At 39.5% G+C, this 23,140-nt stretch overlaps 1 protein-coding gene across 2 annotated transcripts in view; it reads right to left on the reverse strand.

Annotated features, from left to right (window-relative positions):
• The window catches only part of Iqub (IQ motif and ubiquitin domain containing), a 62,672-nt gene that overhangs the window by 16,381 nt on the left and 23,151 nt on the right, over positions 1–23,140 (reverse strand). For both annotated transcript variants that reach the window (XM_087656501.1, NM_001034130.1), the window contains 1 exon segment: positions 14,985–15,160. In XM_087656501.1, the coding sequence (XP_087512627.1) occupies positions 14,985–15,160 (176 nt within the window).

Raw genomic sequence — 23,140 nt, forward strand, 5'->3', positions numbered from 1 at the left:
TTTAGGCCTAAATTTATGGTACCCTGGATTACATTTTACTAGGGACTGGAGAGAGTGTATCCTGCTCTGGAGCCAGCATCCTTGACAGGGATGAGAAAGAAAGACAGAGCAGTATGTGGTTGGACTTGTTGAATATATCATGTAACCAAGCCTGGGGGCCGAGAAGATGGCTCATGGAAGAGTGTTCACTGCTGCCAAGTTCAGATCAATTCCCTGTACCTATGTCATGGATCATACTACTTCTAATCTCAATTCTAGACAATCCAAATCTTCTAGCCTCCATAGGCTCCTGCACACCCATGGTGCACATAAACACATTGAAAATTAAATCTCTTAGAAACATTTAAAGGTGCTTCCACAGCATAGGGGGTGCCCCGTTAGTCTTTGTGGTGGAGGGGTACTATTCAGTCTGCAGAAAGTAAAACATATCTCCAAGACTGAGTTTGAGGCTGATTTATATTACTTGGCCTAAAGAATGGTTTAATTTATATTAGCAATTGCTCGTTGACTCCATAGGGAGAACAGCATATATTTTAACATGTATACTTCATTCTCTGCCTAGCTCTAACTTGAGTATGTGTTCATGTGTCTTGGTCAAGTGCCTTGACACATTAAGACAACTTTCAGAGAGCAGTTGTGGTAATCCATAGTATTTGAAGACCCCTACAGACATCTCAGAAAGGGGATGCAGGAGTTATGTCTTAGGACCTTGCATAGAACAAGTTTATAACAAGTTCAAAGTTCTTCAGAAAGCTGGTATCCATAGCGAAATAGCTGAATCATTGAATCTCTGAATAGATGCGTTCTGCATCCTCAAATTCAACTAACCATGCATCAAAGAATACTTTTTACAAGAATTGTTTCCTGGAAGAACAAGTTCTACCCTGTCCCCTCTGCATCCCATTTCCCAGGCCACGGCTCTGCCTGTATACTTGGAAGCCTGTTGCCACCAAGGATAACCAGGTGATATCCCCATGCCCCAATCACCTGCCAGCTGGGTCCCCTGGCAAGTTCAGCAGCCGTGAGGTCTGCCCCATCACCTCTGAGATCCAACAAGACAACCAAAGGAGACCAAGGGGATACAAATTAGAAAGGAAGAAATCAAAAGATTGCTATTCACAGATGATATAATACCATAAATAAGTAACCCTAAAATTTCTATGAGGTAACTCCTACAGTTGATAAACACCTTCAGCAAAGTAGCTGGATGCAAAATTAACTAAAATAAAAAATCATAGCCCTCTTTTATACAAATGATAAACAGGCTGAGAAAGAAATTAGTAAAACAATACTTTACAATAGCCACAAATAATATAAAATATCTTGGTGTAACTCTAACCAAGCAAGTGAAAGACCTGTATGACAAGAATTTCAAGTCTCTGAAGAAAGAAATTGAGGAAGATAACAGAAAATGAAAAAAATCTCCTATGCTCATAGACCAGTAGGATTAACATAGGGAAAATCACCATTTTACCAAAAGCAATTTACAAATTCAATGCAATTCTTGTCAAAATTACAACACAATTCTTTACAGTCCATGAAAGAGGAATTTTCAAATTAATGTGGAAAAAAAACAGGATAGCTAAAACAACCCTGTATAATAAAAGAATTTTGGAGGTATCACCATCCCTGATTTTAAGTTGTGCTACAGAGCCACAGTAATAAGAATTGCATGATATTGGAGTAGAAACAGATAGGTTGATCAATGCAGTAGAATTAAAGACCCAGAAATAAACCCACACACCTATGGACACTTGGTTTTTGACAAAGAAGACAAAACCATTCAATGAAAAAAAGAAAGCATCTTCAATAAGTGATGCTGGTCTAACTTGATGTCTGCATGTTGACGACTGCAAATACATATGTCATCCTGCACAAAACTCAAGTTCACAAAAATCAAGGATAAAAACAGATACACCGAATCTAATAGAAGAGAGAATGGGATAGAGCCTCGAACTTATTGGCAGAGGGGACAATTTCCTGAACAGAACACCAATGGCACCAGATCTAAGATCAGCAATTGATAAATAAGACCTCATGAAACTCAAACGTTTCTGAAAGGCAAAACACACTGTCAATAAGACAAAATGGCAACACACAGCATAGAAAAAGATCCTCACCAGCCCTACCTCTGACAGAGGACTAAAATGCAAAATATATAAAGAACTAGAGAAGTTAGGCACCAACAAGCCGAATAACTTAATTAAAAAGTTGGGTACAGAGCTAATCAGAGAAATCTCAAAAGAATCAAGAAACACTTAGAGAAATGTTCGACAACCTTCATCGTCTGGGAAATGAAATTCAAAGCATCTCTGGGATTTCATCGTACACCAATCAGAATGGCTAAGATCAAAAACTCAAGGGACAGCACGTGCTGGCTAGGATTTAGACACAGCATCCCAGCTAGAGGAAAGGGATCCAAAGGCAGGCAGCAGAGTCATATATGGCCCCTGCTCTGGTTGCCATGGGCCCCACATGAAGACCAAGCTGCATATATGCCACATAATTTGCAGGGAGCTGAGGTCCATCATGTGCATGCTCCTTGGTTGGAGGTCCAGTCTCTGTGAGCCCCTACAGGCCCAGGATAGTTGATTCTGTAGGTTTCCTTGTGGTGTCCTTGACCTCTCTGGTTCCCCCAATACTACCCCTGGCATAAGTCTCCTGGAGCTCTACCCAACACCTATGGGCATAGGTCTCTGCATCTGCCTTCATTAGTTGCTGGGCAAAGGACAGTTATGCTAAAAGTCCTATCTGCAAGCATAGCAGACTATCATTAATAGTGTCAGGGGTTGGTTTCTGTTGATTGCTGTTGGTCTCGGTTTGTTAAGTATTCGTGCACAAAGAAGAAATGACTAGAAGAATTAATTAGATATCCTGATGTCGAAGATCAAACTTGCTCCCAAGGAACATGACGGCCCTAATAGTAGGATGTAGTCTAATGATGTCAACCTTTCTCCTCTATCCTTTATCCAGTGTTATGGGGTTGAAAGGGTTGAAAAGGGATAGAGAAGGGTGGAATAAAAAAGAACCCACAAAGCAGCTAAAGTTCAGCTACAGTGTCCATTTGAGCATGATGCCACATGTCTGTAATTCCAACACTTGACAAGTGGAGACAGGAGGAACAAGAGTTCAAGGCCAGTTTCTACAGTTTGTTGGAGACCAGCCTCAGCTTCAGGAAGAGTCTCTCGAAACCACAAGAACTGTGTCTGGGCACAGCATACATAGACCATTTTGGGATTGGTCCTTACTCACTAAACAAGTCAGTACAACAATATATTATTTGCACAGTATTTATAACGGATTCTGTGTTAAAAAGTCACCCGGAGCTTAGACTACAGCTCAGTGGTAGAGTGCTTACCTAGAACGCATATACCCCTAACTTCAGTCCCCAGTATTTTACAAAGAAAAAGGGAATCTGGCGATAACGTAAACTACACAGGGATGTAAATATATCAGAAGCAAAGATAGTGTCCTTTTAAACATGACTGGAGCAACAGTTGAAATGCTGCCCAGGCTCTGGGCACCAATCTGTCGCACATATGAGGGACAAGCGTTTTAGCTGTGCTATGATCACTACTACCCAAGTGTTGCCAGAAATTCTCACTTTCTATTAACAAATATGGCATACAGCACCCCCAGCCTAGTGTACACCCTAAATTGAGGGGTGGGAAATGAGTGTACATTTGCCCTAACACTCGACTAAGAATTCCTGGGATGATGGAACAGAAACACAGAACAGGGTCTGAGCTGTGTAATGAATAGAGCCAGGGTGGCTGTACTGTTTGTTTTTAATACATCCTGACCACAGCCTCCCCTCCTTCCACTCTTCCCTGTCCTCCAACCCCCACTTCCCATCTTCCCTCTTCCTCTTCCTCCTCCTCATCCTCCATTTCCCTTTAGAAAAGAGCAGGCCTCCCAGGGATGTCCACTGAACACAGCCTAACAAGATACAATAAGACACGACATAAACCCTCATATCAAGGCTGGGCTAGGCAACCCAATGGCCACAGACACCAACTAAGTAGGGCTCTTAGGGGCTCACAAACACTGAAGCAGCACAGGTCGGAGCTAGGTCCTCTGCGTGTATGTTATGGTTGTTAGCTTGATGTTTCTGTGGGACTCTTAATGGTGGGACTCTTAAATGTGGGCATCTCTGATTCTTTCATCTGCTCTAGGGAGCCTTTTCTTCCAGGATGGCTTTTAAGGATGGCCGCTGTGCTTAGCACTAATCCGTCTCCTTCTATCAAGACTTTAAGAGCAGAGGGTTCAGCTAGATATCCCTCAGGGATAACTTAGTGTTTCTTTTTTCCTCTTTTACTTTAGAGTAAAAAGCTGCTCTATTTCTTTGCCTGATTACAGTTCTTCAGAAACAAGCCTGTGTTGATCACAATTACTGGCTTTTCAGATATTGGATGTTTTTTGTGGGCTAACTAGTCATTGCTTTGGGGTCCTTGTATCCTGATTTATGCCATAATTGCAACCATTTAAATCTTAGATGTGGTTTAATTTTCAATTTAATGGGAAATCTCTACGTGTTTGAGCAAATTATTAGAAATTTGTAATGATACCACACTGCAGTTAGAATGACCGTTTACAAAGAAGTTTTTAGTTATGACATTAATTTACCTCCATTGTTTGCATGTTAGACTGAGAAACACAAAGTTGCCCCCTTACAATTATGTTTAATACATTTTCAAAACAACAGTATCATTAAAATCGTCAGCAAAACAAAAGTTTCTTAGAGGTGATAACCTCTAGATTCCTGATAACCTTTAGATTCTTAGTTTAAGTTTTGATCTGGCAAATGCTACAGGACTAACCCTGGTTTATAATGTCCTATAAGAAACAGAACAATAAGTAACATTAGAGAGCTGATAGGCTGGAGTTGAGCTGTCTGAATAGCTATAAAAATAACATGGGTTAGTAATAAGATACTGTAATTGTTATCACTTAGAAACAATGCAATTTTACAACTGAAAGAGCCTTACATTGTGTATTTTTGCTCAACTACACTGCTTGTTTCAAAGCTCATTTTTTTAAATGTAGACTAATTAGGGTAAATTTCATACTGCATTATCCTCAAGTCTAACTAATATCTTCATCTCCATATGCTAATTTCCACAGCAGGGTTCTATAAAATACAATTTCTTTCCTACCACTTGTAAGGACAATATCTTTTACTCTGCAGGCTGGCAACTTATTTCATTTGTAATAATCCTTCTAAGAACATGTTGCTGAAGCATCAACTTTATCTAATGTATCAGAAGTTGGCAGTCAGTACACTGTTTCCACTTCCAAATGAGTGCCTATCACAATCGAGGTCTTTTGTGGTTCTATTGAGTACAAGATACTAGAGTAGTGTTTTAGACTCTTTCAAATGTACGTCCAAACCCTTCTAACATTTTAACTCTGAAATCAACCTTACTATTTTCCAAAAGGTGTTCTCTAGTACTACGGCTGGAACCCATAGCACTGCTCACATTTGAAATCCGTTTACAGTTATAAACACCCAAATGTGCCCACATGTGGGTGCACGTGCATGTGTCTTGTGTCTGCATTTCAGTAACCTGTAGCAAAGGACATTGAATCTCGACAATTTTATGCTTTCAAATTTTATTTTCCAGAAAGATGATAAAAGGTAAATTTCGCAAGTCATTCTGTGTGTCTCAAAGCGTCTACAGTGCTTATCCATTCATCTAACAAATATTTATTGTGTCTACTGTATGTTAGTGCAGTGGGCCTTTCGTAAACAAAGGGCAATCTTGATGTCAAAAGCACTCAAGTCTCGTGAGATAGAAAGGTAAGAAAATGACTAAAATTTAGAGGGCGAGCATGCTTGATGCTTCAGATAGACAGGAAGGAAGGGCTGTCCATCAAGCACTTAACTCCTAAAAGGAAAACTATGTCTATGATGAAGAGAGGAGACTAAACAGGAGTTAGCCAGATTTAAGAGAACTGAATGATATAATCAGATAATCCTACATATGAAGTTCAAGTTTCCAAAAGCTGGCACAAAGAAGATATATATAAATCTGTTCAGCAAAGCTGTTTTTATCTTTGGCTGTCCTTCTGCCAACACTGATAACTTCATCTTCGAGAACAGGCTTCTTTGATTTCAGGCCTTAAGGGTGTTTTTTTTTTCTCCCCTCTGATGAGGGAAAATGTCAACTTTGCTTATTTCCCTTCCACGGTTCCTTTTTCTTTGAATGCTTTCGCTATAATAAGAGATGTACAACAACCATGGTCTTAAATGGCTTCAGAAATAGAAGCGTAATAAATTCCACTTAGCTGCCAACAAATGAAACAGCAGAGGCTGTGGAACAGAGCAACTGAAGAACAGCAGGACGGACTGGAAGGTGGGGAGAGGACAAAGGCTTCCAGATCAGCAGGCCTCCCCAGGAGAAAAAAAAATGGCTGCACTGGGAGAATGGCTCCTTTCTTCTTCCTGAATTAGTTCTCAGGTCCCCAAGGGTACAAATTAAGCACAAAGTTAAGCCCCCAAAAAGCCACTGGGTAGTGATCAACTTTTCTTTTATACAGCAAAAGGGTTTTATTCATCCACAGTGACCCCCTGTTAAATGCACAGCTCAGAGAGAGAGAGAGGCAGATGCATTTTCTATCCCAGTAGCTGTTGGCCACCTGAGCATGGAGAAAAAGCATTTACATGGCACAGCTCACATAAATTGCAGGTTTCTTTGGGCTTGTGACTGTGAGAAATGATGCATGAAAAAAAAAAAAGGGAAATGAATGGTCTCAACTCTAGGGATCATCTCTCTTGCAGAAATGCAAATGATCTCTTCATATAATTTGTTAAAATGCATCCAAAATGTTAAAGCCAGAAGGCCACTGGTAACATTTCGTTAAGATGTCATGACCTGAATTCCCTTACATCAGTATACCTGTCAGTTCTTAAAGTCTGATAACCTGCAGAAGTCAATATTCCAGGTGATAAATTACAAGTTAACTAATGTTTTTATAAACCTTAAAGTTTTTTTAAATTAAGAATGAGACCTGTAGGAACTATTTGTTTCAATTTCCCAATTACATTAATGGAAGCATGTCCGTCCTTATTCAGAGAAATCATGTTCAGTATGAGATTTTTAAAGAACGTTGTCAATAGATCCCACAGTTGTCGGAGTAAATGAGTTTCAACTAAAACTAAATATAGAGTCCTTCAAGGCCTTGGATTCCACTCTTTATGAAGTATTTAGAATTCAAAACAGGGTCTTCCTCATGGAAATTCTTTTTAACAATATCTCTTCATCTTTTCTTTATTTTGGATGAGGTTCTTTTGAGAATTGTCTTAGCATACTGTACTTCATGAGAAAGAATGGTATCGGTTGACTCTAGAGTCAGTTTCATATTTAGGCTTTGATCTACTGATGAATTGCACACAGATATAATTTTAAAAACTGCTTAGAAGCATGAAAAATCACAGTTCCTAGTCATAAAGCAGGTGTATCCATCTCTTTCAAATACAATGGCTCCATCAGGTGCATGCCTGATGCGAAAGCATCACACAGAATTGAGTCAGATGCAAAACGTATCAAAAGTATGTGGTCTTTCTGGAGACCTTCGAGCAACTGAGCATGACTGGGGCAGTGTAGATGTAGTAGATAAAAAAGATGATAATAAGACAACAATGGGATAAGGGGGCTGCACAGACAGGAGGTGATTAAAATCATGGCTCCCACAGGGAAATACAGAAGGGCAGGATCCAGGTGTGTCTAGGAAGGTCTTTCTAGCGGTCGATTGGGTGATGGAACAGAGAGCACTGAGAACTTAGACGTTCATGGCCTCATGTGGAAACGAAATAATCAAGATGAGAAGGATATCCAGATTCACTTAAATATTGCTATTATTATGAATTGAAAAGTAAATATCTATGCTTTTCAATGGTCTTAGGCAACCCCTGTGAAAGGTCTGTTCGTCCTCCAAAGGGGTCATGATGCACAGGTTGAAGACTGCTGTGTTAGAGCAAGTGAGTAGATGAGACACTCACAGAGCAAGTTTACATGAACTCTACAGTGTCCATTGTACAAGAAACAAGAAAGGCAACTCTACCTCATAATTATTTCCCTAGAGAGACAGGGAGGGGGAAAGAGAGGAGCTACTATGGCCTCCTACCCTCATGGTATCAGGAAGATTACAAGGCACTCCAATCAGATTCAGACATCTGTAGTGGATGTCTTGCCCTACAGGCATAGTCTGTTTGACACATGTAACACCATCAAGATGCAGAACAGAGCCATTTCCCTAAGTCAATGAAAGCAGGTTTGGAGATGGACATGTGAAATATTAGGGAAGAATACAGCAACAGCCAAAAGCTGGTTGCTAGTCAGGTGCAGAAGTTAATAATAACATACATGTTTCTATCTAGAGCAGTGGTCCTCAACTTTCCTGATGCTGCAACGCTTTAATACAGTTCCTCATGTTGTAGTGACCCCCCCAACCCTAAATGTTTTCGTTGCTATTTCATAACTATAGTTTTGCTACTGTTATGAATTGCAATGTAAATATCTGTGCTTTACAATGGTCTTAGGTGACCCCTGTGACAGGGCTTTTTAACTTCCAAAGGGGTCCCAAAGCACAGGTTGAGAACTGCTGATCTAGAGCAAGTGAGTAGTTGAGGCACTCACAAAGAGAGGTTACATGAGCTCTACAGAACAGGGCTCATATAGAGGTAAGGGTGAGTTCAGGTTACCACATCACCCTGAGGTGTGTGCCTGGAATCTTCGAAAGGCAGGAGATAGGAGAAATTGGGTGCATGATTTAAAGGTTCCTAATGATCCAGTCTACAACCAGAACTAAAATTAAAGGCACTAAGATTGAAGTCACATAGAAGAGTGCCTAAATGAGACGACAGAAGGGCATCTAAAGGAATAAACAATGTAGTTTTTAAAAATGTTCTAAGATAACAAGAGTCAGAGAAGGAGAATTGCTACCAACAAGTGTCACAGAAAACTGTATCCTTTTTGTCTTCTGGATGGATGGATGGATTAGCTTTCCATTCTAGAAATATAAGATTTACAAAAGGAAATTTGTTACTGTGGAAACAAGCTTTCATTATTAACAGGCAGTGTGACCACAAAAGGATAATTATTTTCTTTCCCCCTTAATTGCACGTTTTCTTACCTTTCAATAATTATATAGTCATTGGTCAAAAATGTCCAGCCAACTAGAACTAGTAAGCCAGACCATAAACATAGGTCTCCAGTTAAATACCAAGGTAGTGACCACTGGGTACCCCAGACCCAGACATTCTAAAACGTTACTACTTTGTACACTATCAGAGTGTAAAATTCTCCAAATTTAAACAATCACTCCACATTTTCTCCCCTAAACAAAATCCCCTTAGTCAGGAACATAAGAATCTCATGTTCTCTATCAGTCTTTATTTGAGGGCATAGTTCGAATAGTCAGCTGTAGTAAAAGAGCAAATATATAGGATATTCTAAAGACTATCCCAGTGTTAAAAAGAAAGAAATTAAAGACTTTCTGGAATTTAATAAAAATGTTGACACATTATACCAAAACGTATGGGACACAATGAAAGCAGTGCTAAGAGGAAAACTCATAGCACTAAGTGCACTGGTAAAGAAACTGGAGAGATCTTACACTAGCAATTTAACAACACACTCTAGAACAAAAAGAAGCAAACTCATCCAAAAGGAGTAGAAGGCAGAAAATAGTCAAACTCAGGGCTGAAATCAACCAAATAGAAACAAAGATAACAATACGAAGAATCAGCAAAACTAAAAGCTGGCTCTTTGAGAGAGTCCAAGATAGATAAACCCCTAATCAAACTAACTAAAGGGCCCAGAGGCAGTATCCAAATTAACAAAATCAGAAATGAAAAGGGAGACATAACAACAGAAATGGAGGGAATTCAAAAAAACATCAGATCCTACTACAAAAGCCTAGACTCAACAAAACTGGAAAATCTAGATAAAATGGATGGTTTTCTAGACAGATATCTCATACCAAAGTTAAATCAAGAGCAGGTAAACTTTCTAAACAGGACCATATCCCATAAGGAAATAGAAAAAGTCATTAAATAACCTCCCAACTAAAAAAAAGCCCAGGACCAGATGGATTTAGTTCAGAATTCTACCAGACCTTCAAAGAAGACCTGATATCAATATTCCTCTAACTATTCCATAAAATAGATATAGAAGGAACGCTACCTAATTCATTCTATGAAGTCACAATTATTATAAAACCACACAAGAACCCTATCTAAAAAGAGAACTTCAGACCAATCTCACTTATGAATATTGATGCAAAAATACTCAATAAAATTCTCGCAAACCGGATCCAAGAACACATCAAAACCATCATTCACCACCATCAAGTAGGCTTCATCCCAGAAATGTAAGGTTGGTTCAATACAAGAAATACATTAACATAATCTACCATATAAACAAACTCAAAGAAAAAATCACATGATCATCTCCTTAAATGCAGAAAAAGCATTTGACAAAATACAACGTCCATTCATGTTAAAAGTATTGGAGAGATCAGGAATTCAAGGCCCATACCTAAACATAATAAAAGCAATTTACTGCAAACCAACAGCCAATATCAAATTAAATAGAGATACTTGAAGCAATCTCGCTAAAATCTGGGACAAGACAAGGATGCCCACTATCTCTATATCTATTCAATATAGAACTCAAAGTGCTAGCTAGAAAAGTAAGACAACAAAAAGAGATCAAAAGGATACAAATTGGCAAAGAAGAATTAAAGGCATCACTATTTGCAGATGATGATATGAGTGACCCCAAAATTCTCCAGCTGATAAACAATTTCAGCAAAGTGGCCGGATATAAAATTACTAATTAATTTATTTATCAGTAATATTCCTTTATACAAATGAAAAATAGGCTGAAAAAGAAATTAAGGAAATAATTCCCTTCATAATAGCCACAGATATTATGAAATATCTTGGGGTAACTCTAACCAAACAAGTGAAAGATCTTTATAAGAACTTTAAGTCTCTCAAGAAAGAAATCAAAGATCTCAGAAAATGAAGAGATTTCCCATGCTCATAGATTGGCAGAATTAACATAGTAAAAATGGCCATCTTACCAAAGGCAATCTATAGATTCAGTGCAATCTCCATCAAAATCCCAACACAACTCTTCAAAGACATAGAAAGTGCAATTCTCAAATTCATCTGGAAAGGCAAAAAACCCAGAATAGCAAAAACAATTCTTAACAATAAAAGAATGGCTGGGGGAATCACCATCCCTGACCTCAAGCTCTACTACAGAGCAATAGAGATTTTAAAAAAAAGCCAAAACTGCATGGTATTGGTACAGAGACAGAAAGGTTGATCAATGGAATAGGATTAAAGATCCAGAAATAAAACCACACACTTATGCACACTTGATCTTTGACAAAGAAGCCAAAAATATACAATGGAAAAAAGAAAGCATCTTCAATAAATGGCACTGGCCTAACTGGATGTCTGTATATAGAAAAATAAAAATAGACCCATATTTGTCACCATGCACAAAGCTCAAGTCCAAGTGGATCAAGGACCTCAATATAAAACCAGATACACTGAATCTAATAGAATAGAAAGAGGGAAAGAGCCTTGGACTCATTGGCACAAGGGGAAATTTCCTAAACAGAACCTCAATGGCTCAGGCTCGAAGATCAAGAATTGATAAATGAGACCTCTTGAAACTGGAAAGCTTCTGTAAAGCAAAGGACATAGTGAATAAGACAAATCGATATCCTACAGATTGGGGAAAAAGAATCTTCACTAACCCCACATCTGATAGAGGGTTAATATCCAAAATATATAAAGAACTCAAGAGCTTACCACAAAAAAAAAATCAAAAAATGGGGATATAAAACTAAACCAAGAGTTCACAATAGAGGAATAGTGAATGGTTGAGAAGCACTTAAAGAAATGGTCAAAGTCCTTAGTGATCAGAGAAATGCAAATCAAAATGACCCTGAAATTCTACCTTACACCAGTCAGAATGGCTAAAATCAAAACCTCAGGTGACAACACTTGTTGGCGAGGATGTGGAGAAAGAGGAACACTCTTCCATTCCTGGTGGGATTGCAGACTGGTACAACTACTCTGGAAATCAGTTTGGAGGTTCCTCAGATAGACCTACCTAAAAACCCATAAATACCTCTCTTGGGAATATACCCCAAAGATGCCCCACCATGCCACAGGGGCACATGTTCCAATATGTTCACGGCAGCCATATTTGTGATAGCCAGAAGCTGGAAATAACACAGATGTCCCAGGACAGAAGAATGGATACAGAAAATGTGGTTCATTTACACAATGGAACACTACTCAGCTATTAAAAATGAGGACATCGGCTGGGGATTTAGCTCAGTGGTAGAGCGCTTACCTAGGAAGCGCAAGGCCCTGGGTTCGGTCCCCAGCTCCGAAAAAAAAAAAAAAGAACCAAAAAAAAAAAAAACAAAAAAACAAAAAAATGAGGACATCCTGAGTTTTGCAGGCAAATAGATGAAATTAGAAAATGTCATCCTAGTTAGACCGCAGGGAGACAAATAACCCTATTAAAAAATGGGGTTCAGAGCTAAACAAAGAATTCACAGCTGAGGAATGCCGAATGGCTGAGAAACACCTAAAGAAATGTTCAACATCTTTAGTCATAAGGGAAATGCAAATCAAAACAACCCTGAGATTTCACCTCACACCAGTGAGAATGGCTAAGATCAAAAACTCAGGTGACAGCAAATGCTGGCGAGGATGTGGAGAAAGAGGAACACTTCTCTATTGTTGGTGGGATTGCAGACTGGTACAACCATTCTGGAAATCAGTCTGGAGGTTCCTCAGAAAATTGGACATTGAACTACCTGAGGATCCAGCTATACCTCTCTTGGACATATACCCAAAAGATGCCCCAACATATAAAAAAGACACGTGCTCCACTATGTTCATAGCAGCCTTATTTATAATAGCCAGAAGCTGGAAAGAACCCAGATGCCCTTCAACAGAGGAATGGATACAGAAAATGTGGTACATCTACACAATGGAATATTACTCAGCTATCAAAAACAATGCCTTTATGAAATTCATAGGCAAATGGTTGGAACTGGAAAATATCTTGAGTGAGGTAACCCAATCACAGAAAAACACACATAGTATGCACTCATTGATAAGTGGCTATTAGCCCAAATGCTTGAATTACCCTAGATGCCTAGAACACATGAAACTCAAGACGGATGATCAAAATGTGAATGCTTCACTCCTTCTTTAAAAGGGGAACAAGAATACCCTTGGCAGGGAATAGAGAGGCAAAGATTAAAACAGACACAGAAGGAACACCCATTCAGAGCCTGCCCCACATGTGGCCCATACATATACAGCCACCCAATTAGACAAGATGGATGAAGCAAAGAAGTGCAGTCCGACAGGAGCCGGATATAGATCGCTCCTGAGAGACACAGCCAGAATACAGCAAATCCATAGGCGAATGCCAGCAGCAAACCACTGAACTGAGAACAGGACCCCCGTTGAAGGAATCAGAGAAAGAACTGGAAGAGCTTGAAGGGGCTCGAGACCCCATATGTACAACAATGCCTACCAACCAGAGCTTCCAGGGACTAAGCCACTACCTAAAGACTATACATGGACTGACCCTGGACTCTGACCTCATAGGTAGCAGTGAATATCCTAGTAAGAGCACCAGTGGAAGGGGAAGTCCTGAGTCCTGCTAAGACTGAACGTGATTGTTGGGGGGAGGGCAGCAATGGGGGGAGGATGGGGAGGGGAACACCCATAAAGAAGGGGAGGGGGAGGGATTAGGGGGATGTTGGCCCGTAAACCGGGAAAGGGAATAACACTCGAAATGTAAATAAGAAATACTCAAGTTAAAAAAAATAAATAAAATAAAAGAAAAGAAAAGAAAAAAAGAAAATGTCATCCTGAGTGAGGTAACTCAGACCCAAAAGTGAGGGGAGGGGTGAGGGGAGAGGGGAACATGATCTGGTATTGGGTTAGGGAAAAGGACTGAAGCCCTGAGGGCCAGCAGAAAGAATGGAAACTGGCCACCTCAGGAGGAAGGAGGTTGGGAGGACTCTCTAGAATGTACCAAAGACCTGGGAAGTGAGAGACTCTCAGGACTCTAAATGGGGAACCCTAGATGAAAGGTCCTACAATGGGGAGACAGAATTTATTGAATCTACCTCCAGCAGAAAGACAGGGCATCAAGTGAGGGATGGGGTTGCTATCCCACAGCCAAAGCTCTGACGCATAATTCTTCCTGACTGAAAGAAATGCATGGGTGGAAATGGAGAAGAGCCTGAGGAAAAGAAAGTCCAGCGACAGCCCCAAGTGGGATCCAGCTCAAGGGGAGGCCCAAGACCTGACCCCACTATGAAGCTATGGGGAGTTCACAAAAAGGGACCTACCATGACTGCTCTCCAAAAGACACAACAAGCAGCTGAAAGAGTTGGATGCAGGTATGTGTGTCCAAGCAATGAACGGAAGCTGCTACCCATTCTGGTTGAATTAGGGAAAAGCTAGAGGAAGCCAAGGAGGAAGGCAATCCTGTAGGAAGACCAGCAGTCTCAATTAACCTGGACCCCTGAGATCTCTCAGACACTGGGTCACCGACCAGGCAGCATATACCAGCTGAGATGAGGCCTCCAACACATACAGCAGAGGACACCCAGGTCTGGGTTCAGTCAGAGAAGATGCACCCAACCCTCAAGAGACTGGAGGCCTCAGGAAGTTTAGAGGTCTGGTGGGGTGGGTGGAGTGGGGACATCCTTGTGGAGATGGGGGAGTGCCAGGGGTGGGGAGGAGGTGTGGGATGTGGAACTCTCAGGAGGCGGGGGTGACTGGAAGGAGAATAAATAAATAAATAAATAAATAAATTTTAAAATTTTATGGACGTTCTCGTGGTATAGGTCTCTCCTGTAGTTTATTATTCCACATGGTTAAACTGAAAATACATGCCTATTAAAATAACTTCACTAACCTTATCCAGAAAAGCTTGTGTAGCTACATCCTGTCTCTCCAACTGAGCAACGTATCTATGTCTCCCGATGGAAGCAATTATCTGCGTCTCTTTTTCCAAAAGCTCGCACAGAGCAGCTTTCCTTTCAGCCTCACTTGAATATTGCTCAACTTGTGTGACTTCTTCTTGACGCCAAACTGGAGGGATGACATGAAAGGTTCTTGAGTTGTCACAATTTGCAGATTTTTCTTCCAAGAAGAGATTTATTTTTATTTTTTTTAATCGCGGTTGTGTGTGGGTGTGCACACCGTGCAGACCAGATGTGTCCAATCTCTCTGGAGCTGGAGCTGCCGGTGATTAGAAGCCACCTTATGTGATTCCTGGAAATCAGATGCAGGTCCTTGCTCTCCAACACTCAAAACTAGAATAATGTATAAGAATTGTAACTCGATACTCTGGTTTCTCTTCAGATCGTATAAATCTTTCGCCTTTTACTAAAGAATTGTAACTCGAGAGCATTTAGTATTCCTAACAGTTTTGCATCCTTCACAACCAACCCTCTTCCATTTACTTTTTCATCTTCTACAAGTCCAAAGGCTTCCTTTGACTTCCTCTACTCTCCCTGCCCTTTCTGGATTACCTTTTATTCCACCTTAGTATCTGCTCTAATGACCCAAAATAGTAGCTGGATACAGAACAGTTTATATTACTTACCACATGCATTGTATCATGTTTCTATTCCTCACAAAACCCCAAAGCAAGTCACCGAATTTAACTGCATTTACTGTGTATTTAAACCAGTGCCTTATGCTATGATACTCTTGTAGACAATTTTAAAGAATTGGTCTCTATAAATAACGATGCTGTTGTGTGACTATATCACGAGACATAAAATTCCCAAAGAAAACAATTTAGTAAACTCATTCTACCTGAATACAGACCTGTATCGTCACACAAGAATTTCTACATCATACCTCAAATTTCAATCAAAATTTCTAGATGGAGATATGTTTTTAATAAGGCTACTGGTCAAATCCTTATATAAAGTAAATGTGGGGAAGAAAATTCTTTTTCATTTCACATTTCAAAAGTGTCCGACTTACACTGACAGAAGCATCGGATAGGAAAATACCTTAGAAATTAAATCGCTCAATCCTACATTTGATCACGCATCCTCCTCTCAGTGACTTGGACAGGAATAATTTGCCTGCCACGGAACCAATTTCGTGAGCTACATGCCATCCCTTTGGGTGACTGAAGGTTGTGTCATGTCTCTCTTACATTTTCCCTTCTTGAGACACAAACACTTTCATTTTTAAATTGTACATTATGTGACATAATTTCTTCTCACATCTTGGTCAACCTTTCCCTGTTTCCTACCACACCAGTCAAAATAGACTGTCAAATTTCTGTCAAGATAGAGGCTTCTGCACAGCCTTCCACACAATCTCCTAACTGAAGTGACAAGAAATATGCAGGAGGGAAAAGGATGGAGATGTAAAGCAGGAATAGAAATGAGAAGAATTTGATATGTCAATGACAGGCAGAATTCCCAAAAGACATAAGGAAGATTTATTTGGGTGAATAAATTGGAAGTGAACTGTCCCCAGAATCTGCAAGCACTGTTCCAAGGACTGTAACAGTGTCATCTCACAAAGTGATTTTTGTAAAAGGGGGTGGTAAATCTTAATTAACATGAGTAGAAGCTAGAGAAAAAGGTCGCTTTTGAAAGTGTTTGATAGTGACCATACCTTAAAAACCTAAAGAGAATGTCAGCTGTTTTAAATTATAGTTGAAAAGAATAGTAACTGTATTTGTTTGTACTGGAGTGAGTGAGAGAGAGAGAGAGAGAGAGAGAGAGAGAGAGAGAGAGAGAGAGAGGAAATAATGGGTAATAAGTTATGTTTAAATATGAAATGATTGTATTTACATATTTCTGTTGGAGATTAAACAGAACAACCTTGGAGATTTCTCCTAATCATTTTCATTTATGTGCATATATGTCTTGTGAGTATACCACATGTGTCCAGAAAGACCAGAAAAGATTGACAAATGCCCTAGATCTGGAGTCGCAGGTGGTTGTGGACCAGTCAACATAGGTGACAAGTCTTATAGGAAAGCGGTAGGCATCCCTCACCACCTGGGCCACCTTTCCAACACCCAAAGTAGAGGAATCTTGTATGGTACTCTCAGGCACGATACTCACAGGAGGCATGCTTGAAACAAAATGACACCGAAATTCAAACATGGAAAGTTGGCTGGGAGAAACAACATGAAATCAGAATATGTAGCATTCATATAAGAAACGAGAGGGAAAAACTCAAAGTCTAGTACCTGACATAAAAGATCATTTTATGCCCTGACTATAGTTAATGTTTATATCAAAAGTCATGTGATCATGTTCTAGCCATTCCCGTGAAGGGAAACTACCAGTTACAAACACAGCTGTAGTAAGCATATGTTACATTATAAAGACAAAATGCAGTTGGTTTATTTGTAAGCACGGAACACATAGAATCTTGCTGAATCTCCTGAAAAGCCAATGAAGTATGCGCTATCATCTCTCGTCTTGGTGAGAGAGAAACTGAGGTCAACAGTGCTGTGCAACCTGCCCAGGGCCACAGAGCTAGAAAGTGGGCAGGGATCCAAACTCAGGAAGTCAGCTGTGTGGGATACACTCTTCCATCAAAAGCTGCGATGGCTTTCTGAACATGCAACCTACCAATTGGCTTACAACAAGGATTTCCCTTCAGTGGTAAACTTTTCCCTCTGCATGGAAATTGCGTGTGAGTACAGTATCAGGATGATATTTCTAAGAAAGCTCCCCAAATTCATTCTGCTCACACAAGGAAACCTATTCTTTAATAAGCCTTCTCTTTTATATGGTTATTGTACCTACCAATATCCTAACATTTGTTTGTCGATGAAAAATACTCACCAATGTGTCTGTCGCTATTATGTAAGCATAACTCTCTAAGATTCTAGGGTGCATAAAGTGAGATGGCCTTACCTTGCTCTTCAAGGAATTAACACATTTCCTACTCTCTCTAATTGTATGGGTGGTAAAAAAATAAATAAATACAAAAGAACAGAGTTTCTGCTTCTCTTCCCATTTATCATCATCTAATGCCCAGCGTTTCTCACCATTGGATTTAAGAGTTTGTTTGATATACCTCTTGACAGAAGAGTCTATTTCTTGTTCGATAGACATAATCCAAGCATAAGCACTCCCCTACTGCTGTGTTACAGGTGTGGTTACACTCTTACAAGGTTGGAGGAATATTTTAACATGTATTTCATTTACATGAGCTGACACGGTTAGAAAGCATTTGCTTTTTTATTAAAGATTCAGATTTACTTTAATACTCAGTAGGAATTATAAAATGAGCGTCTGGAACTTGAGTGTGAGCTTTTTGGCCTCCCAGCATGTTACAATGCTGTGTCTTTGCAATTTTATCAGGATATTTCTTTGCCCTCTCATATTTCAAGTTGAAACCACCCAAATCAGGTCAAGGATTGCTGGTCCAGCTCTTTGTAGGAATCCACTCTATCGTTTATCAGAGATACATTATTCAAACACTGTACAGCTTAAATCTATCCAGCAAGAGGATTTTTGAAATGTAAAAGCTAAATTATCTTCGTCAAAAGGACTGTAAATTTGAGAGCTAAATTATATTATGAAAGTCCAGGAAACCTGTGATTGATGAGTTTGTTATTTAAAAGTAGCTTCACCAGCCAGAATAACTTTAAGAAATATGACAAACCCCATCTACCAAAAGTCAGTTGATGGATAAAGGGAAATTGTTTTCTTGTAGAAGTAATAACTGAGAATATTTATCTCATGGAATTACGAAGTTGCTCCCAGGAAGCAAATAAAAGCTGACTGGTATTAGGAAGCCTGTTTTATTTCCCAGCTTTCCATTAAAGCATCCAGAGCCTAATTAAGTCTAGGTCATGAAGTTATTCTACAAATTAGTCTGGAAATGTTAAAGAGGGGTATATTATTTCCCTGTATCAATACGTAAGACGTGCTAAAATCTGGAAATATGCGTGTATATTCAGACACACATTCACACAGAATCAATTTTCATGTTTTTGTTAGCTTATTGGTATGACGTTTGAAATGAAAGTTGACTATTGAGCTAATTAGAAATGAAAACAATGAGTCTTAATTTTAATTAAAAGAAAAAGCTCTCCATTGGACGATAAAACACATCAGTACAATGTGCCAACCACTGACGAGTAGTAGAAAGTCACAGGGCAGAGTCATCTGAACTACACCAAGGTGGGGAGTGTGGAAGTCAAGAGGGAATCCTCCCCTTTCATATGACTTATGCTCCCTGGAGATGACAATGAAACAGTCGAGGACACTGAAGTGCTGTGCTCGTTTTCTGGGGCTGACACAACAAAGTACCCACAGAGCTTCATGTGTTAAACAACAAAATTCCATTTCCCCAACAGTTCTGGAGAGCGTGAGTCTGAGGTCAAAATGCTCCAGCCTTCTTTGCTCCTGAAGTCTCTCTTTTGGTGGCCATTTTCTCCTAAGCTACACCCTATATACTACCGATATTCTAAACAAATATTCTTATAGGCACACCAGTTCTTATCATGGTAAGGCATGCTTATATATCTATTTTTCTTTATTAGCTCTTTTTTAAAAAATCACCAAATAAAACAGCAACTTGAGGTACAAGGAATTCAGATGTCAACATCAGAATTTGGGGGGAATGCAATTTTAACTGATAAGGAAGACAGTAACTACAAATAATTTTGAGGAAAAAATATGAAAGAAACTGGTTAAATGGATTTGCTTGGTTGGTTAATTGGAAATAACAAAGTTGATTTGTCCCTTAAGTTTATATTTTTGGACAAGTTAGGGTGACTATCTATATTGACTCTGAAACATCTTATTTGAACTTGCAGTCTCTAAGAAAGAAGTCTTGGGAGCTACAATAGTTTATCTCCCATGGCAGTTTATGTACATACATATTTTAAAAATTCTTTTTTTTTTCGGAGCTGGGGACCGAACCCAGGGCCTTCCACTGAGCTAAATCCCCAACCCCATATTTTAAAATTCTTATCATAAACTGGAAGGCCAAATGGCCCGAAAGGGGACAACATACGCCTAACAAGACTGTCAAATGAGGAGCTTGAAAGATAAAAGGATAAAAGTAGTAGAGAAAGATAGGCAAATTTAAACACACAACAGTAAACAGATGAACATCTAAATTAAATGGACCTTTAAAATAAAGACAAATATAGAAGAAATGGTAAGAAACTATATATATATATATATATATATATATATATGTGTGTGTGTGTATATATATATATATGAATGCTTCAATAACACATTAAATGCAAATTACTATCCAAACATTCCTGTAGGTTGATGTCATTATATAAGTGAGGGCTGGCCCAAGTTAGATTAGATCAAGGCCATGAGTGGGCAGTAAACGAATAAGGTGGGGACAAAGCTTTTGTAGGGAGAGAAAGAGAAGGAGGGAGAATCAAAATGGAGACTGAGAAGGATGACCCAGATCCGGGTGGTCATGAATTGCCAAGGTAGCTGGGATGGATTTCTGTAGACAAATTTATCTTATCTAGGTGGGTGGTTTATATCCTTCTCAATTGGTTGTAAGTTCATGGTGTGGATGTATTGTACATTGAGTATTTAACATAAAAATCTGGTTGTTGGGTTACAGTTTGTTGAGTCTTGCTATTACCAGGTAGCTGGAACCAGAGTTCCAGACTGGTCAGGGTTGGCCAGGGTGACGAGCAATGGAAGCAGAGAGACTGCTGGAGCCAGAAGGTATCTAGGCTAACATGGTGTGGTGCCTCCCTGAAGCCAGCTGCAGCTGAGATAAATAAAGATAGCTCTGTATGGCCTTATGGTGACAAAACTAATGCCAGTGAGCAACCGTCTGGTTCAGAGAGTACCAGGGGTCCAGCGTGGAGTGGTGACTCAGGGGAACCAGTCGTGCTCTTTTTTAATTATACCGCAACATTCCAATGATAATGCACAGGTCATCTGATTAGGTGTTAAAGATAAAGCCAAATGAAGACACAAAGATTAAAAAGTCACAGAATACAGGAAGGTATATTATGCTACAGTGATCTAAAGAAAACTGAGCTGGGCATTGAGACCTACACTTGGACATGGGCAGGAGAATCGCAAGTTCTAAGCTAGCTTATGTTACAAAGGGAGAAGATATGAACAGAAGAAAACAGAGAGAGAGAGAGAGAGAGAGAGAGAGAGAGAGAGAGAGAGAGTGTGGGGGTGGGGTAAGAGAAGGAGAAAAGGAAGCAGGGAGGGTGGAAAGAAAGGGAAGGAGAAAAGGTGAGAGGGAAAAGAGGAATATACTGATATCAGCCCAAGTTTATCATAGAAAACAATGATACAAGAAATAATGAAATTCATAATGATTAAGATTTCATTCTGTGTACAACAATGCCAAGCAACCAGAGCTTCCAGGGACTAAGCCACTACCTAAAGACTATACATGGACTGACCCTGGACTCTGACCTCATAGGAAGCAATGAATATCCTAGTAAGATCACCAGTGGAAGGGGAAGCCCTGGGTCCCGCTAAGACTGAACCCCCAGTGAACTAGACTGTTGAGGGGAGGGCGGCAATGGGGGGAAGGTTGGGAGGGGAACACCCATAAGGAAGGGGAGGGGGGAGGGGGATGTTTGCCCGGAAACCGGGAAAGGGAATAACACTCGAAATGTATATAAGAAATACTCAAGTTAATAAAAAAAAAATATTTCATTCTGTCTCTAGTATATGTATTAGCACATCATTTTAAATATTTCTGCATCTAACAAGAGATTCAAACTACACCAAGCAAAATCTGATTGAAAAGTAAAGGAAAATTAGAGAAGACAAGAAGAAAGCGTGGCCTTGAGATACCTCTCTCCTGATAGTTGGTAAATACAGACTTGGGAAATTAGTAAATACACTGATTTTCACAACACTCTAAACAAAATTGTTGTGACTGATATTTACCAACCACCTCTTCGAATTATAACAGACAACACAGTCTTCTCAGGTACAACAGAACATTTTCAAAATAAAGTCTATTTTGTATGAAAACAAGACAAGCCTTGATGAATTTAGGACTCGAGTGATGCAGAAATATATTTGCTGAACACTATGCCCTGGTAAAATAATGCCCATTGTGATAAACAGCATTCATTCTGCCTAGCGTTACATCAATGTGAATCGTCCCTAATTCAGACTCCTAGCAGACTTTTTTTTTAAATTTACAGGCTCATTCTAAACATAAGCTGTACTTTGAATATACTTAATAGATTGTGGTCCTCAAACCTTTCTGAGATCTGCCAATATGCCATTTAAAATGTTAAAGGAAGAAAGAGAGAGAGAGAGAGAGAGAGAGAGAGAGAGAAGCAAAAGACTTAGCATAGTCAAACCTACTTTGAAAACAAAATACACTCAAGAGGAATCATAGCCAGTTTCAAGAATCATAAAACTAAGGGGTTGGGGATTTAGCTCAGTGGTAGAGCGCTTGCCTAGGAAGCGCAAGGCCCTGGGTTCGGTCCCCAGCTCCGAAAAAAAAAAAAGAACCAAAAAAAAAAAAAAAAGAATCATAAAACTAAAACTACGGCAACTGAGACAGTATGGTGTAGGTGTGAAGATTGACAGATGGTTCAATGGGACAGGATCAAGATCCTAGATGCTTGCAGACAGAGCTACAAGTAGGCAGGTAACTGATTTCTGATAAAGAGGAAAAAGCAAATCATGCCAATGGAGAAAAGGTTATTCAGGGAGAAAAAGTTAAAAGCAAATTGCATTGAAACAAATTGATTTCCACACATGCAAATAAATGGGCAAACCCGTTTTCTAGGATTAGAAAATATGCTTTCTTCTCATTCTTATTCACACTGGAAGTACTAACTAGTTCAGACAGTAAAACTTTTAAACTTCCTAAAGGAAGAGTTCCTAATTGTCTGTATAAAAAGAAAGAAGGCATCCACAATTAATGAGTAAGTGGGTTTGGCCAAGTCAGAGGCTATAAAATTAATGTATATAGATCGATTGTGTTCCTCTGTGGCAGAAACAAGCACCTGGAGCTTTATTTAAAATGTCTTTTTCCAGTGCTGGAATTTAACCCAGGCAAGCATTCTGCCACTAAATGACACCCTTACCTTACTGC

This window comes from Rattus norvegicus, chromosome 4 (assembly GCF_021556685.1).
Source record: "Rattus norvegicus strain SHRSP/BbbUtx chromosome 4, alternate assembly SHRSP_T2T, whole genome shotgun sequence".
Classification (NCBI taxonomy): domain Eukaryota; kingdom Metazoa; phylum Chordata; class Mammalia; order Rodentia; family Muridae; genus Rattus; species Rattus norvegicus.